General features: G+C 36.9%; 1 protein-coding gene across 3 annotated transcripts in view; it reads right to left on the reverse strand.

Moving 5' to 3' along the window:
* ATG5 (autophagy related 5) overlaps positions 1-16708 on the reverse strand; it is a 77095-nt gene that overhangs the window by 13290 nt on the left and 47097 nt on the right. For 2 of the 3 annotated variants that reach the window (XM_065056616.1, XM_065056617.1), the window contains exon 7: positions 9722-9839. In XM_065056616.1, the coding sequence (XP_064912688.1) occupies positions 9722-9839 (118 nt within the window). Of the gene's footprint in view, positions 1-339; positions 491-9721; positions 9840-16708 lie in introns of all 3 variants that reach the window. The other variant, XM_065056618.1, reaches the window with a different exon arrangement.

Here is a 16708-nt window from a genome sequence, read left to right on the forward strand (position 1 = left end):
ATTATACAGCGTATGAACATTAACAGGATGATGACCCCTAATGAAAAAACAAAACAAATTGGAGCATTCTCACATTTTCTATGAAACTAACCATAAAAAAAATATCCGGTAGGTCTATATAGTGTGTACTTTATCTGTTGCTCTCATACTTGTTTCTGTGAGCAAGGATATGAGCAATTGTAACAAAGTTGTGCTGTGGTGTTTTGGTGTTGTTGCTTGTTTTTCTGTCAAGTTTTTGATGGCTTAGTCACATAAAGTGACTCTGTGATCTCTTTGGGGTGAGACAGACTGATTTAGATCTGGATTCAGAAAAATGCAATTCTTAACTCTGCTACTGACCTCAGTGTGACCAGGTGCAAGTCACATCACCCCGTGCCTCTAATTTCTTCTTCCTTTTTGTCTCCCTTCACCCATCTTTTGTCTAAGGGGTACATTCTATGGGAACACACTGCAATGTCCATACAGTGCATAAAGAACCTGAGGTTTACTCCTAAAAACAAACAGAAAAATTCCTTTAAAAACTGAAAACTCACCACAACAAAAACATTTTATCAAGATGCTTTGACTCCAACAGTTTTCCTAAAACTCATATGCGTGGTGGACTACTGACAGAAAACTTGCCCAATTTCTTGTAATTTTCCACAGTCTTTTCTTGACTGCCTTGATTTTCAGATCCATAGCATTTCATCAGGGATTTGGGGGTAGGACGCTGATGCTCCAGTGAACTGCAGCTCTACTGCAGCCCATGAAGCAGACTGATCCAGGATGAAAAATCCCACCTCTCCTCTGCAGAGAACTTCAGAAGTGCTCGCTTGTGATTTCCAAACAGAATAAGCTGAATTTTGAAAAAGTTATTTTGCTCTATGGAAGGTTTTACTTTCTCCATTTAATACTACTGCTGTTAATAATGGACTTAAACTTTGTTGTGCCTGAATAAAGTCATTGGCCTTCTGACAAATTTAAAGAGAATAGTCTGGAGTCTGATACTAATAAAACTTATTGGGTGGCCAACAGAACAATTTTAGCTGAAGCTGAACAAATTTCTTGTCCGAGAAACAGGATTATTTCCTTATTTGCTCTACCTCTTTCTACATTTTGCCCTTCAGAATGTGCATGCATGTTCATGCCCAGAAACCAGTCACAAAGAAAAAGCACATTACTCTTGTGATGTTAGGAAAGTTGCTGGATGGAAGAGGAAAGACTAGACTAGACTATTTCAGTTGGAAGGGACCTACAACGATCACCTGGTTCAACTGCCTGACCAATTCAGGGCTGACCAAAAGTTAAAGCATCTTGTTAAGGGGATTGTCCAAATGCCTCTTAAACACTGACAGGCTTGGGGCATCGACCACCTCTCTAGGAAGCCTGTTCCAATGTTTGGTCACCCTCTTAGGAAAGAAATGCTTCCCAGTGTCCAGTCTAAACCTCCCCAGGCACAGCTTTGAGCCATTCCAATGTGCCTTGTCACTGCATCTCAGGGAGAAGAGCTCAGCACCTCCCTTCCCATATCCCCTCCCCAGGAAGCTGCAGAGAGCCATGAGGTTGCCCCTCAGCCTCATTCTCTCCAAACAACAGAAACCCAGTTTTCTCAGCCGCTCCTCACAGGCCATGCTTTCCAGCCCCTTCAACAGCTTCATTGCCCTCCTCTGGATGCATTCAAGGACCTTCACATCCTTCTTAAATTGTGGGGCCCAGAACTGCATGCAGTACCAATGCTAAACACAGAGTGGGATAATCACCTCTTTGGGCCAGCTGGTCATACCGTGTTTGATGCACCCCAGGATGCAGGTTGCCCTCTTGGCTGCCAGTTTATACTTGCACCTGACATTATGGCATCCCAGGTGCTGAGGTCCAGCATTTGGACTCGTTACACTTCATCCATCTGCTGCTAGGAAAGGGGCAGAGGGCTCACAAGCTACCAAACGGATAATCCTTGTGGAGTCGATGGAGCAATCCTTCAAACCAAGCTGTGCTTGCTGTTTCCTGAGAAATTCTATGCAGAAAGATGACAACCAGCCCCATATCTCCATCAGGTTTTTTTCTTTTCTTCTGCAAGCAAGTAAGCCAGAATATTCTGCACACACAGAATCCCCCTCTGATTATACAAAGAACTTGTTTAGAAAAGAAGGCTAACAAGAAGCCATATAAACAGCACAGCTGCCACACTAACTCTTAGATTATTTGCACCTTCCTGTGTAGTCAGGACAAATTAATTCTATATTAATTCTGTAGTCATGACTATTAATTCTATAGTTTCAAGCCAACCTCTGGACTTCCACCCCTTTTGATCAAAAAGAACTAATAAATCAAAAGGCATGCAATTTTAACACAGAAAAAAAATAATCTTTCCACTTCAATTTAAAAAAACGCAACTGGGGCCGACAGGTGTGTGTGGGTGTAAAAAAAAAAATAAAATCAAGAAATTGGAAGTCTGAGAGATGAAAGGCAGATGCAGAAGCACAATCCAAGCAGATGACCTGGTTAGGAAAAGATAACAGGCACAAACAATGACTCACACCAAAAAGGAGACGTAAATGATGTCCTCCTCTAACATGGAGAGCACCATCGAGTCAAGGACACAAGGAGGGCAGAATGGCTTAAGCAGTGGTGTGAAGTTCAGGTCCAACCCGCACGATGACTCTCACAGCAGAGGAGACAGTGGATCAGAATTCATATCACTAGTGAGCTCTCAGTCATCTTTTAGTATGCCTGCACACTACAAGACGTGCAACCATTTGCAATACTGCCATATCCATTTGGGATGAAAGTGTGGCTAATAAATGGCTAGAACTGATGAGGGGTAGTTGTATTTCTAAATTCAGGTAGCCTGGAAAAGCATTTCAACGCTGCATGTGCACAGCACTGACCAGCAGAGACCATCCTGCTGAGAGCACAAGCAGTCAGATGTATTCCACCAGCCTGACACGGGGAACAAAAGCATCCTAAGCCTGCTCACCACTGGAGCAGCCAAGACTGGCTCCTCTCAGCTCCCATGGTAAACCCCAGGTCCAGCTAGTTCTGACCTCAAACAGAGCAAACCCAGTTACATCTTATGTCAATCCAATGATATTCACACTGCATACATTTACCTATTTCTATTGCACTATTTATTTGTCACTTGCATCAAAATTGGAGGCCTACACTGCAAATCTAATATAAATTAAATTTTCTGTTTGACTAATTTACTGGAAGTCAGTGCTTGGAAAACTGAGGGAGAACAAAACCAATTAATATGTAGTCTCTCATACAATATACATTAAAAAAAGATGAGAGTTAATTGAAAACAGTTGATCCCTAATTTTACAAAATCATTCAGTACAGCGAGTCTTAAGAGAAAAATCCTGGAAGTCTTTTTGATCCTTGTTTTATTTCTGAAAGAACTAATGACACTGATGTAGAAAGAGGTCAGTTCACACAGCTTTTCTGAATGAACAACAATGCTGTGAAAACTGGGACTGATTGATAGCCTACTGTTTGCGTCATTATGTCCAAATGTTTACCATTTGAGTCTTCAAGGAAGCATGAGACAAAAATCAAAACAAGTTTTATGAAGACTTCAACAGCACTGGCAAATTAAAATTGTATCCAGAACTGTTTAGACATGATACCAGTGGAAGAAAAGCGTTTCCTTCTGCATTATACAATTTTTATCTTTGTATTATGCACAATGTCTTAAATTTCTGGTGTGGAAGAGGAAAGAAGTCTTTCCCTCCGCCCAGAATAACTCTGTTTTCTATCATTTTAACCCTTTGCCTCTTCAAAGCATTCTGTAGAACTCACTGTTTCCTCTTGCAGCTGTTGATCTGTAGTTATGCAAGATCATACTGTTTTCAGCCCCTTCTAATAAGATGAGTCACCATTTCTAAATGAACTGTTTACAATATTATGAGGTTCCTGTAAGAGAACTTCCTAAATGTCTACTAAACTTTTTTTTTAATTGCTGTGAATTATTCACATTTTTTTTCAAATTTGATAAAACTCTAAAGGTCAAAACTGATATCACTACTGCTGGAAACACAGGCCCCTTAATTAGCAACAGGAGCACCTATCATAAGATGCATGAAACAGCAAGGAAATGCAGCATAATCCCTCTAGCAGCAACAGATAGATAGCACTTAACTTTATTTACCAGTCATAAATGACATGGTTGCTGTAAGCAGGTAGCCTAATTTACCTAATCTCAGTAAGACGGAGTTTATCAGACAGTAGGCAAAAATAGCCATAGTGCCCTTTCCTTCAGGCACAGATAATTTTGTGATTCAGCAGTTTCAGGGAGAATACCCATAAGTAATGTGTTCTACCATATCACCTACATGACGTTATGCTATATTTGCAGGCAACAACATGGTCTTACATCTTCTCCTCCTTACCTATATACAAACTATAACTATGCAGTAAAGAGACCACAGGCAATACCAAGCTTCATCTTCGTCTGTTCCTCCATAATACAAGAAATCTTCTCACAAAGAGGAATAACTCTCAAGTTATTTAAACGACCGCCTAATGTTCCAGAACTAGAACTACTGCTGACAATTCCACTTTACCACACAAGAACGATCCAATTAAAGGATCAACTTTTGTCTGTGCAAGTGGCATCCATAAGCATAGGAAAAAAAAGATCAGACAAAGAGTTTACAAGCTGTAGCATGAATAATCAGAATAATCTGATTCTAACCATGGAGTCCTCATGAATGGATGTTTTATATTATAATAAAAAAGACATCTGTCATGAGCTTAGATTCAAAACTAGATGATGCACAGTCTATGACAAGTAAAACTCAGACTTCAGACTGTTGGCTGGAAAGGATCTTTGTACAATTTCAGGAGTGTACGTGAAAAGGGTGGACGCTGGACAATTTTATTCCAGATCTCCTTGAGCAACCAGGATCTTAGTCTTGGAGAAGAAAGAAAACCAAGAGATCTAAACTGGGAAATGGAAGAAAGTTGATAGACAGACATGGTCCCTACGTATCTTAATATTTTAGATCTTCATATTCAACAGTAAAAAAATTGTTGGAAAACTCAAGGAGAGCGAAGTATAGACAATGGAACACCACAAGGTGGGGGGGAACAAGAGAGGAGGGGGCAAAAAAGGAAAGGAAGCAGAAGTGACAATGACTAACTACTTCCCTTATGATCTAGATCTATTTATATCAGGCAATCAGCTAAGGTTTGAAAAACTACAAAAATATTTATACAAATTGTGCTGAGCTTAGTCAAAGAAGTAGTAGAGCCAATTTTAAGGGATGCAAAACCAGATATTTAAAGAGTAACAAAGGACAGCAAGAGTTATCTATGATTAGAATAGAGGTACTGAAGGGACACGAGGCAGGAAAAACAAAGAAACAGCTGCAGAGCCATTGACATGAAATAATGTAAGATGGGTCAACACAAGTTGAAAAAAGAACTGAAGATTAAGTGCCACTCTTCCATGATGCTGAGATCAAGGTCAGAAATAATTAAGCATTGCCCAAAACCTAAATGACCAGCTTGCCTTGGTTTTAAGTATGAACAACTAGGGAGAAACAAATGCAAAACCAAAACCAAGCACAGCCCCCCAACAGGGTATGAGCACAACTGAGAGCTAAACACAGTTTAGTGTGCTCAAACTGCAGAACTTGCAAAGCTTTTCTTTGAAAGACTGAAAATGAAATTGCACATATTACAGTCAGGATTCCCAATAACCCCATGAAGTCAGGAATAGTAGTCCATGAACAGCAAGCTAAGCATTATCTATATAATCATAGAACTCCCAAGTTCAATTCTAATTGTATGTAGCCTTCAGAGATATTTAAATAGACACTAATTGTCAAAATATAGTAAATAAAAAAATGTACTAATACACGGTATAGGTTTACTTATAGTAAAACTTCAGACTGAGGCCTTTCATTTATGAACTGCTGGGTAAGTAATAAATTACAATTTATTATTGCAATAACTAAAAATTAAATAGTTACATGCCTTAAAGAGAGATCACAGTAGGCTGCAATACACAGGAAGTGATTACTGGATTAGTTTGCAATGGAGAATATTAATTTTAATATTTATTAAACATGACAAATAGGATTTCACTGATTCCCAAGCTTCACATCAACACAGGAAGAGCAGAACAAAGGATAAAAAAACCCTGAAAGAAATTAAATGCATCAATATTAAATGCAAGGTGATGCACCTTCTGTGATGGCTTGGTCTTGCTATTTCTGTTGCCACATAACCACAACCGCTGCCTGTGAAGCAGCTAAATACACACCAAGGAAAAAGAAAAACTACTCAGTGCATGAGAAAATAAGCAATTTAACACATTTGTTGTGTAAATTTAGACAGAAAAATTAGAGAGGGTTATATTAGTTCAGTTCTAACCTAGTTTTCTGGGAGAAACTACTGTACACTACTGCAGCAGGAGCACTGTAAAGTGAAAAAAGAGCATCTTCTCTGAAGTCCTTTCCAACCCCAACTATCCTATGATCCTGTGAACATTTTATTATTCTTAAAGACGTTTGCTACTAACAAAGGTAGCCACTCTCCTTGTTGTTCTAGAGGAACAGGGTATCCTTTACAGTCAAGATAATTAATGTAATTGCCACAAGTTTTAAGAACTACAATGGCTTCTCAGTTCTTTATTTTTTAAAGCACGTCAAACAATAAAAGCCCTGAATAAATAGTTTCATAAGCTAATTTAAATAAAACACAGTATCTAAACAGCTACCCACAGTCCATAACAGTCCAAAGTAATATTGACACAGTATTTTTCCAAAGACTGTTTTCACTATCAGTTTAATGACACTATTTAACCTGTTCTGACAACATTTTTTACATTCTGTTTTAAACAGCTACTAATCAACATATATATTAAACACACGTACATATAAATACATTTTTCATTGAAATTTTTTTTCTCAGCACAGTTAAAAGAGAGACTTAATTATATCCACGTTTCCTAAAGCAAAGGCATATAGACACTGTGGGTGGTTCTTGAAACCCTTCCCTCCCTCTCCTTGTGGTGGTCCCTAAGTATCTGGCAGCAGGAACAGCTCACATCGATGGATACAAATGGGTCTGAAAATCATATATTTGTTGTGTTCCCACGGCACAAAGCTCGGTTACGGATGTCACCACAGACAAGCAACCACCACAATCACCATGATGCTTCCAGTTGAATGAAAAGTCATTGGAAAAGAGAAAATCATAGAGGAAAAAGGGAAAAGAAAAAAGTTCAGCAGATGGAAAAAACCAGAAAGAAAGAGAAGCTCATATTGATTGTGTTGCACTGACAAAAGTATGCAGCTAATGTCACTGATGCCTTAATTCACTAAAGGGGGGGTTAAAAAACAATATTGGAAAAATATCTAAATTACTTTTTGAAAACAAGAGTTAAAAAGGTTGAAAACAACTTCATCAATGTCTATTATGTCTTTAAGCATGTCTTTGATGATATACTACTCTTTTCTCCTTTGTTCAGAAAAATAATATAGATAATAGAATCATACAATCATTCAGGTTGGAAAAGACCTTTAAGATCATTAAGTCCAACCAGTAACCTAACATTGTCAAGTCCACCTCTAAACTATGTCCCTCAGAACCTCTTCTACATGTCTTTTAAACACCTTCAGGGATGTGTTTCTCCAAATCAGTCTCCAGACCATCCAAAATACTTCACCAGCAGGACTTGCACTCCCATTCTTCCATGGATGCCTTGGACAATCTCAGTGTATGATCCACATGCAATATGCTTATTTTTCTCTCTCATCCTTTCATAGTCTTCCATTCCACTTACTCTGTTCAGGTGTTCACATTTATTATGTCAGTTTTTGGCATTTGCTGCAATCTCTTTCATCCTGCCTCATTGTTAACAGTCACTCTTCCCATGCCATTTCATGACTCTCAGATCTGCCATTTTATTCCACATTACTTGTCTGGTCATTTTGCTTCCCCCTGCACTGGCTCTATGTATTAATCTCCTCCCACACCTCCTCAAGAAATGATGTTATTTTCTGCATTTAGCTCAGACAGCTTTCCTTCTGTTACCTACCAGCAGAAGGGGAGAACACTCCAAATAGAAGAGGAACAACTGAACAACACAACAATACAAAGCTGCATTACAGAAGAAATTCTGCTGAATCCTAGACAGTTCACACCCATGTGAGGAATCAAATTTATTTAATTTATTAAACTAAGTTTGCAGGTTGCTCAGTAGAATCTTAAGGATTAAAACCAGGCCAAATTTAAGCAGATTAATACAGGGACAAGTATATTCCAACACAAGGAAAACCTTCTGTGAAATTTCAAATCACTCCTCCTAAGTGTAAGGATAGTACCTATTTTGGTTTCTTCCAAACAATAATTTTTTGCCTCCATTGAGTAAACAGTATTTTTGAGTTTCCTTCATGTAATTTGTGCTCTTGACTGCCTTCCAAGTAAAAATGCATCACTTTGCTCCTTTTCACTAGCATATGTAGGCTCCTCACACTCAAAAGAATTAAACTTGCTTGTGCTAACATTCAAGTATCTATTTGTATCTTGCTTTATCTTTTGGACAGTTATTTGAAAGCATTACCTAAAATTGTGCTCTGAAATTTATAGGAGCTTTAGTAAAAAATGGACACATGGCTAGCAACATTCCGTATTTTTCTTACATTTTGTTATTTTTAGAAATTGGTTCCATGCATTAACAAGTATTAAACAGAGGTTAAAACGTTGTTTGAGATTTCAGTTGATTTTCAATATCACCATACTTAAAAATATCCATGATAACAACTTGCTTCTGAATTACGCAACTTCTATGTACAACAACATCTTACAGATTTTCACATTGATTTCAAATTTAGTGCTTTACCATCAAAAGGTGCTGACACTACACCAGTAAACTCTGTGCCAACACCTTCTCTAGAATATCAGACACTTCACAAAACAAATTGTGATTTATTGACTGGAGAAAAAAAAAGTTATCCATTTACATACACTGGTAAGACAACAAGAACAAGATGAAAAACATTTCACATGAAATAATTTTGATCTTAATTTGCAGAGTATGTAACTGTTATATTTATACCATCTAAAAAGTATATCCAGGTTCCAATAGTTCTAACTGCTGAGGCTAAAATAACATCCAGAAATCCTTAGTTTTCTGAATAAGTGCTGACCAACAAACACTATTGTACGAAACAGTCTAATGTTACATGAACTAGTTGGTCTCTTGTCACACAATGCTACTTAATAATCATGCACGAACTATCACATATTTAGAGCAATCTCTTCCTTTTCTGGTATATTTTTAAAAGGTTGGGCTTCCACAGGGAAAAAGGTGTTCTGAAAACATATTCTATTTCTATCAATTTTGGAGTTTCACATATGAAAAGTTTATGTAATATAAAACTACAGGTAACTTAAAATAAAACTTCGTACTTTAAGAATTTTTTTTAAATGTAGAAAATAACATATGAATGTTTTTATTAAGAACAGCATGGTGGTAAAGGAGTACAAAAATTCTAAAATAAAACTTTCAGAGATTACTTTTTCAGTAGTGCCCAAGGACTCAATCTTACCCTCTCCAAATGCTGCAGGTGATGTACAACAGGCACCCAAAAGGGGCAGGAAGGAGTGAAATCTGAACCTCTGTTACAGAGACATAGTTCTGCCTCCAAAATCCCCATATTAAAAGACAAACAAACAATAAATCAACAGAAAAAGTTATCTTATTGGACAGAAGTTATTTCTACAGTACCTTCAGGGGTGATTGCACTAGGACACACATCTTTTAGCAGATCTCCCAAAGTATGCAACTGTCCTCCTGAAGCAATTGGTCGAAATAGCTTCTGTATAAAAGGTCTCTCTGTTGTTGCCTGTTTTAATAACAAAATTAGCAAAAACAAAAGTTTAAGGACCATGCAAATATGTAGTATTGCTACTTGACACAGGCAGAAGATAAGACAGAACAAGAGCTTGCAGAAGAAGAAATGTCTGGCATTTCCATGGTAGTTTTGTTTTTGTGTCATGGATATAAGTGTTGGGTTTTTTTAATTTGAAAAAAAAAAAACAAAACGAAAACAAAAAACCAAAACCTGTTATGGGAATGAGTCTGCTTGAAGAAAACATTTCAATATATTCTTAAATTAAGTAAAACAAGCAGTGAGCACAAACTTAAGAGCTCAACATACGCCTCTATGTTTTGCCAAGTCAAAGCAATACTGTAACAAATATGCAATACTTTCTGCAGTAGTCTATCTTCCTCCTTTTAGAAACACATTCAGCACTCCTAATGCCAAACAAGTACCCTTACAGCTCAGACCAGGCAAATTTTTTTCCAGTAGATTTTATGTTGGAAAATTAAAACTGTTTCAGCTGCAAGAAAGAGTCTAATTCAAAAAAAGTGGTGTGCTTTGACAGGTAACCTAGAGTCTTCTGCCTACTTAAGGAATTAGATGTCAAGAACACATTTGACCCACTGCTGCTGCAGAATTGTTTCAACTATAGGTCCTGTTAGATCTTGTGTACACATCATCATAGTTTCTTCTGGAGATGAAAAAAAGCAAATAGAGTGGCAGTAAGTGCTGCCAAGGACTGTTCACAATGTAGGCAATAGAACTCCCAATGCTGCAGAAGCAGCAAGTAGCTTATGGGATCTGTAGATGCGCTCATTGAAGAACTGTGGTTACATTAAGGTAATCCCCTTCTTTGAGTATCTGTATAAGCAACCTCAGGGTCAGTGAGCATCTGATACTGAAAGGACAGAAAAAGGTTTTTTTCCTGACAACCTGACCTCCCAAACTGGGTGCCTGGGCCAGAAAGCAGAAGTTAAAACCCTCATATTCAACCAACCCTCAAATTTTAATCCAGCTCTGAATTGTTGCTGACAAATTTCTGTTAGCAGCTACCACCAGAAAGCAGCTGGTGTGGCCTGCATTACGGGTGGCTGGGCTCCAGTAAATTACGCTTTCATCACATCCTATCTTAATTGGAAAAAGTAATACAAGCTATTGGCCCTTCCAAGTGTAGTCGCCTACTGCTCAGAGACTGGTTCCTGTCCTCCTATGGTGATTAAAAACCAGAAACAAACCAACACAACTCAACATCAGGAATTATTTTTTTTTTTCTGGTGGAGGTTTTTGGGAAAAAAAAACAAACAAACACCAAGTGCAGTAAAAAATTTGATAGTTAAAAATCAATTTTGAAAGGAAGTTACAATGTGGTCGCTGTCACCTACATACATTAAAAGCCACAAGCAGCAGATTAACTATGACAAGTTAATCGTCATTCGGCTCTCTGAAATAGCAGGGTAAGGAGTCTTCTCCTAAGAGACGTACATTACCTCAGAGTGACTCCAGGGCAGGGCAGGGCAGGACTGTTGACGCAGACACTTGCTGCTTCTTGCCAACGGTCTCCGAAACTGGAAAAATAGTCTTTTCCCAGTTTTTCTTATGAGGACTGGTCAGAAGGAGCTGACTAGCTGCTGTAGTCAATTCCCTGTGTCCTCAGGGTAGCAGAGTTTGGATACAAACAGTGCTAATGAAATGTCTGAACATTTGAAAAATGATGGGAGGCACACGGCCAGCAGGATCCCCCTCAGACAGATCCACTGGAGAAGACAAAAACCCTAAAACACTGTTATAGCCAAAAGGGTTTTCTATCGAGTTTATTTTTTATAAAATAATAAATTATTCAGAAGTCTAATCACAGCTCCCAAGTGCTTACCCTATGAAGTGGCAGAAGAGGAAATAAACACCAGAAGAAGGATGCAGGGAAAGGTGGTCATCAACAATGGACTTTTAAGATAAGAATGTTCAAGTGCATACTGCAGTTTCTCATTACTAATAAATCACAATCCAGTCTCTTCCTAGTTATCATAATTTAACATGAAGAGGAAAAAGCCAAAGACGTATTTTCTAAAATCTCCCACATAGTTGCTACAAAGCAGTACCCTCAGCTGCTACCATGAAACATCAGAGAAAATGAATTCAATTTTATAAGTGTTGAGCAATACAGATGTGGTAATGTAAATAAAAATCACTGGTCTGCATCAATGTTAAAACAATAAAAGTAACTGCACATTGTTTATACAAAGATTGTGGTTCACAAATACAATCCTACAGGCAGAGTATTAACCCAACATGCTTACACTTCTTCCCTCCCATGCAGCAGACGCTTTATACATTAAAAGAGTCAAAAGGAAAGTCCCATTCTACAACCTAGAATGTTTATAGCATAACTTTTCAAAGTATCTTAGTCATACAGAAGCATAAATCATTTTAGAAAAATCTTATCATCACCCCTTTTGAAGTGTGGTAGCTAGTAATATAAGCCCAACTTGACTACAGCTTTCTACTTCATAACATACGCAGGAATAGCCAACATGAGTAATTACTTACATAATGTTGTTTTGTACAATATTTGCCTAATCAATCATGCAAAACAGTACTATCTGTAATCTAACCCACAAAGACCTCGCTGCGTAACTGTTAACTGACAATGATTTTAATAATCTACATCAGGCCTAAAGCACGTACTTGTACGGTATCCATCCTTTTTTTCCTACTAAGATTAGCTTCAGCAGAACATAGTGCTTTTAAAATTACTTTATTTTGTAGTCTAGCCCGGATGTATTACAGCTGCAAGCTGTTCAAAAGATGCTGGATGCATTTGCAGGATACAACAGGTGAGAGACAATCAGTAACAGCTGAGAACAGATCTGCAACTGCAAAGAAAAGCCTTCAAGTATACAAGCATATTAAGACCATCACCTGGCCCAAAATCTGCAGTCTGTTTCCACTGATCATGTCCACCATTTAGTATCAAAAATCAAATTTTTATCAAAGCAAAAATTCAACTGATTTAATATATTTCTAGAAAGTTAGACTTATTTACTGCAACTGAAATTTCTCATCCTTCTGTACTACTACATAGCACCAGAAATCTTGTGCTTTGCAGAACAAATGAAGACTTTACTCTTATTAAAGGAAGTTTAAACAATAACAGTGATAGGAAAGTGGCAGTGGGAAAACAAAAAACACACTACAGTGAGAAAAAAATAGATTAAAATTACCTATTTGGGCACATTGGCACTGAGAAGAATTATAGGTGAGGAAAAGTTTCAAGAGGCTCTTCAAGGCAGCATAAAGTCTCACAGGATCAGAGACAAGCTATATAGTTACATATTATGCCAGCAATTATAACTTCTTTTTTCCCTATCATCCTGCCAAAAAAGAGTAGTCGGCTTGCCTGGTCCTTTTCAGCATCAACGGAACATCAAACACTGCATGAAATCCACAATCTAATTAGTCAGATATTTTATACAGGATGCATCCCGAAATGAAAAACAACTTGTGAACTGCTGGGTTTTAACCTGGGGTGGAAATCACAGAGTTAACAGTATTTCCGTCTAGACTAAGGGACTTAGATTTTCTGCCTAAAACTTTGCTGCCACTCCAACAGTATTCAAACAAATAAAAGTTACCATATACATTGAACCCATGAAATAAAAAACTTTTTTTTACAATTCCTACATGTGCATAAGGTGACAGCCTAAACCCAAAAAATTTGAGACTTCCCTACATACACCCTTATATTTTCAGTAACTTGTCAAATTCATGGTCTGTGCTGTTTTGTAACCACTTTACACTAAAATAAACTCTCATGATCTAGATTTATAATTTTGTTTAAACTGATTTAAACTCGACCAAGAAGCTCTAAAAGTAATAACAAGAGTTTGCATAATGATCTAAATTATTTTATATAAAAAGGAAAGTACAGGAAAAGTAACGATTCCCTGAAAATAAAATTATATACATTTTATTAAACATTTGCTCAAAAGTACATTTTCCATACATTTTCTAAGATGTCTTCTGCTTTGTAAAAATGTTTTCAATTAAAAATCTCAATGCACAGTGAAAAAGTGACTAATTCAAAGATGACAAGTTGCTGTAGTCCCGGAACCATCACAATACCGCGTCTGTCTGAAAGCAAGAAACTGCAAAGCCCCATCTGAAATCCTGCTCTTACACTGGTGCTGAAATGCAGTTTTTTTGGCTGATATTTCTGGGTGTGTATCTTTGGCTTCTTTTTGCTTAATATTAGACTAGAATCACCAAGTACTTCATTGTGAACAAGGCACAAGCAATGTTTTTTTTTTTTTATTTTTTTAATTTTTTTTGTAAATTAAAAAGACTCCACTCACTGGAAACTAGACAGGCAGGTTATCAGACCAAAAGATTAAATGGAAACAGCAGCTAAGACTAAAAATCACCAACAAGCACAAGAATTTGTGTCAGAATGGGAAAGAAGTATTTCTGGGTGTGTATAAAAAGCAAGTCTGGAGGACCTAGCCTAAGGCTGACCGTCCTGAACTTGCCCTACCTCTTGTCCCAAGTTTTATGATTTTAATAATGTTATCTGCAGTTGCTTCAACTGCTGCATATTTTGACTTTCACTGAGAAACCAGTCACATATTAAGATGGGCTACGTGGCTCTTAAGCTCATTTAATATATCCTGATACCTGCAGAATAAGGCCAATAAAAACATTTGACTGGCTTAAAAACAAAATCACCAATGAATAAAAAATATCAGAGAGCTTTTACATATGTTAAAAGCTAACATTAGATGGCCAAAACAAGCCAGTAAGGCAGCCTAGGCAACAAATAACATTAGTGATGGAGAAGAACATTTGAATAGCAGAGCAAATATTGACTGTCATCATCTAGAAAACAAACAGGTAATTAGGCAGTGAAGAAATCTAGGAGCATGTTTCATCCAACTCATGTTCATTATGCTGCACTACTGGGATGCCTGCAGGCTGCATAAGTTCATGATCATAGCACATAATGAAATGCCTTATAAGCAAAATTGTACACAGACAGACTTCTGATTCTTCCCCCACCATTCGGTGCTGCTATTCTAAGTTTCTTATCTCCAATCATGACCTTTCTTAACAAAAGCAAAACTAAAACCCAACCATTTGCTTTTGCCATGGTCAATGTAACTCAAGCAGATTAAATCAATTTTATAAGTTAAACACTGCAAAAGATTTCTGTATAAGTAGCTGGCCAATATCTATGGCAGTCTTTTTCTGCATTTTCCTGCATATTTCTTGCTCATACAACCCATTTAATACTCGGAATTATTAATTTATGTTCCGGCTATCAAGGCATCATAAGCTTATGATAGGATGACAGAAGAATCTTCTGTGATACATCCTAATTAACTCTACAACAGAGTAAAGATGATCACATAGCTAGAAATACCAATAGTGCTTAAATGATACTTGTGATTTCTATTCCATTATTCAATTAATAAAAGCTTACAAAAAGAGCTAGTCAAGCATGCAGTGAAGGAGATACTAGTCTAGGCATAAACTTGCTATGTTAAACTTCAAATTCTCCCTTTCACTTTCAATCTCAAATTAAAAAAAATAACTTGGGAGACACTGCATTACTTACTAAATTGATCTGTTCTCCTATGGTCCGATCTTATTTTTAACTTGTGTTTTTAAACTTTAAGAAAATCCCTATTCACAACTGCTACTATTTCCTCACACATCTTCCAGGTTATGCCTCTAAATAAGTAAGTTCTGAAAGATTTGTGTGTCAGCTGGAGTCTCTATATTTTGCTTCAAAAATATTTTAAAACATTGTTATACTCTCTTCATTGACTATTTTATAAGTGATCACTTTGTGCTTCTATCAGGATAACCTTGAAACAATATTTTCAAAATGTGCTAAGAAAATATACACTTGTATACTCTAAGAATAGAGATTCAAGTTACAGCATAACTTGAAATCCATTATTTAAATGCCAAAACACAACACCAAGGTAACTTCATTTTCACTATAGAGTTGTAGTATAGTGTACCCGTGCACAAACCTCCCAGACACCTCATCACTTTATTGTATATGTTTGATGATTTTTCTATTTCACTTATTCTCCAAGTTGTTTGGAATGTTGTTCCGGTCCTAGAAAATTAAAAGCCTATTTTCTAGTATTTCTTTAGTCTCTGCAAACTCTGCATAACAGATGCTCCAGTTATGATTTTCTCTGCTGTTGTTAGCATTCAGAATTCTGAACCGTTTACCTGCAACATCACAACACTGTTCAGAGAATAAGGTATGTCACATTACAAAACAGAACTAATGAATTTTTTTAAATAAAAGAACTAAGTAACGGTTTTATATGTTCAATATATAACTAAAAACTAAGTCGAAAAGGAGCATAACCATGCTCAACACACCTGTCTAGAATTATCAGAAAAATTGACTCTCTGATAGAATGTGATGTGGGTTGCAGAACTACCTGGAAAGTCAAGATACAGAATGTATCAAATGGCTTGTTTTTCCCATAATACATTTTAAATTGCTCTAATAAATTACATATTTTCAGTGGCTGTATAAATTACAATATATAACCTATGTAAAAACTACAATATTATAACCTATTACGATGATTATTAACCTATAGAAAAAAATGCATCCTTTCACTTTTTCTTGAGTTTGTGTTAGAATTTCTGTAGCTCTGCGGTGAGAAGGAAGCTTTGGTTTCCTCATAAAGTTAAAAGTCTTTATAGTGATAAACAAGAACTTTATATTTCCTGGTATTTTTAAGAGTCATGCAACAACAACAAAATGATGAAACAAAGAGGCTATGCCTTATACATTTATTTCATGCTAATACCAGTCACATAAATTAGTAGTGCAGAAGTATGTCACTAGACTGAAGCTGAAGATA

The sequence above is a fragment of the Columba livia genome, chromosome 3 (assembly GCF_036013475.1).
Source record: "Columba livia isolate bColLiv1 breed racing homer chromosome 3, bColLiv1.pat.W.v2, whole genome shotgun sequence".
NCBI lineage: Eukaryota > Metazoa > Chordata > Aves > Columbiformes > Columbidae > Columba > Columba livia.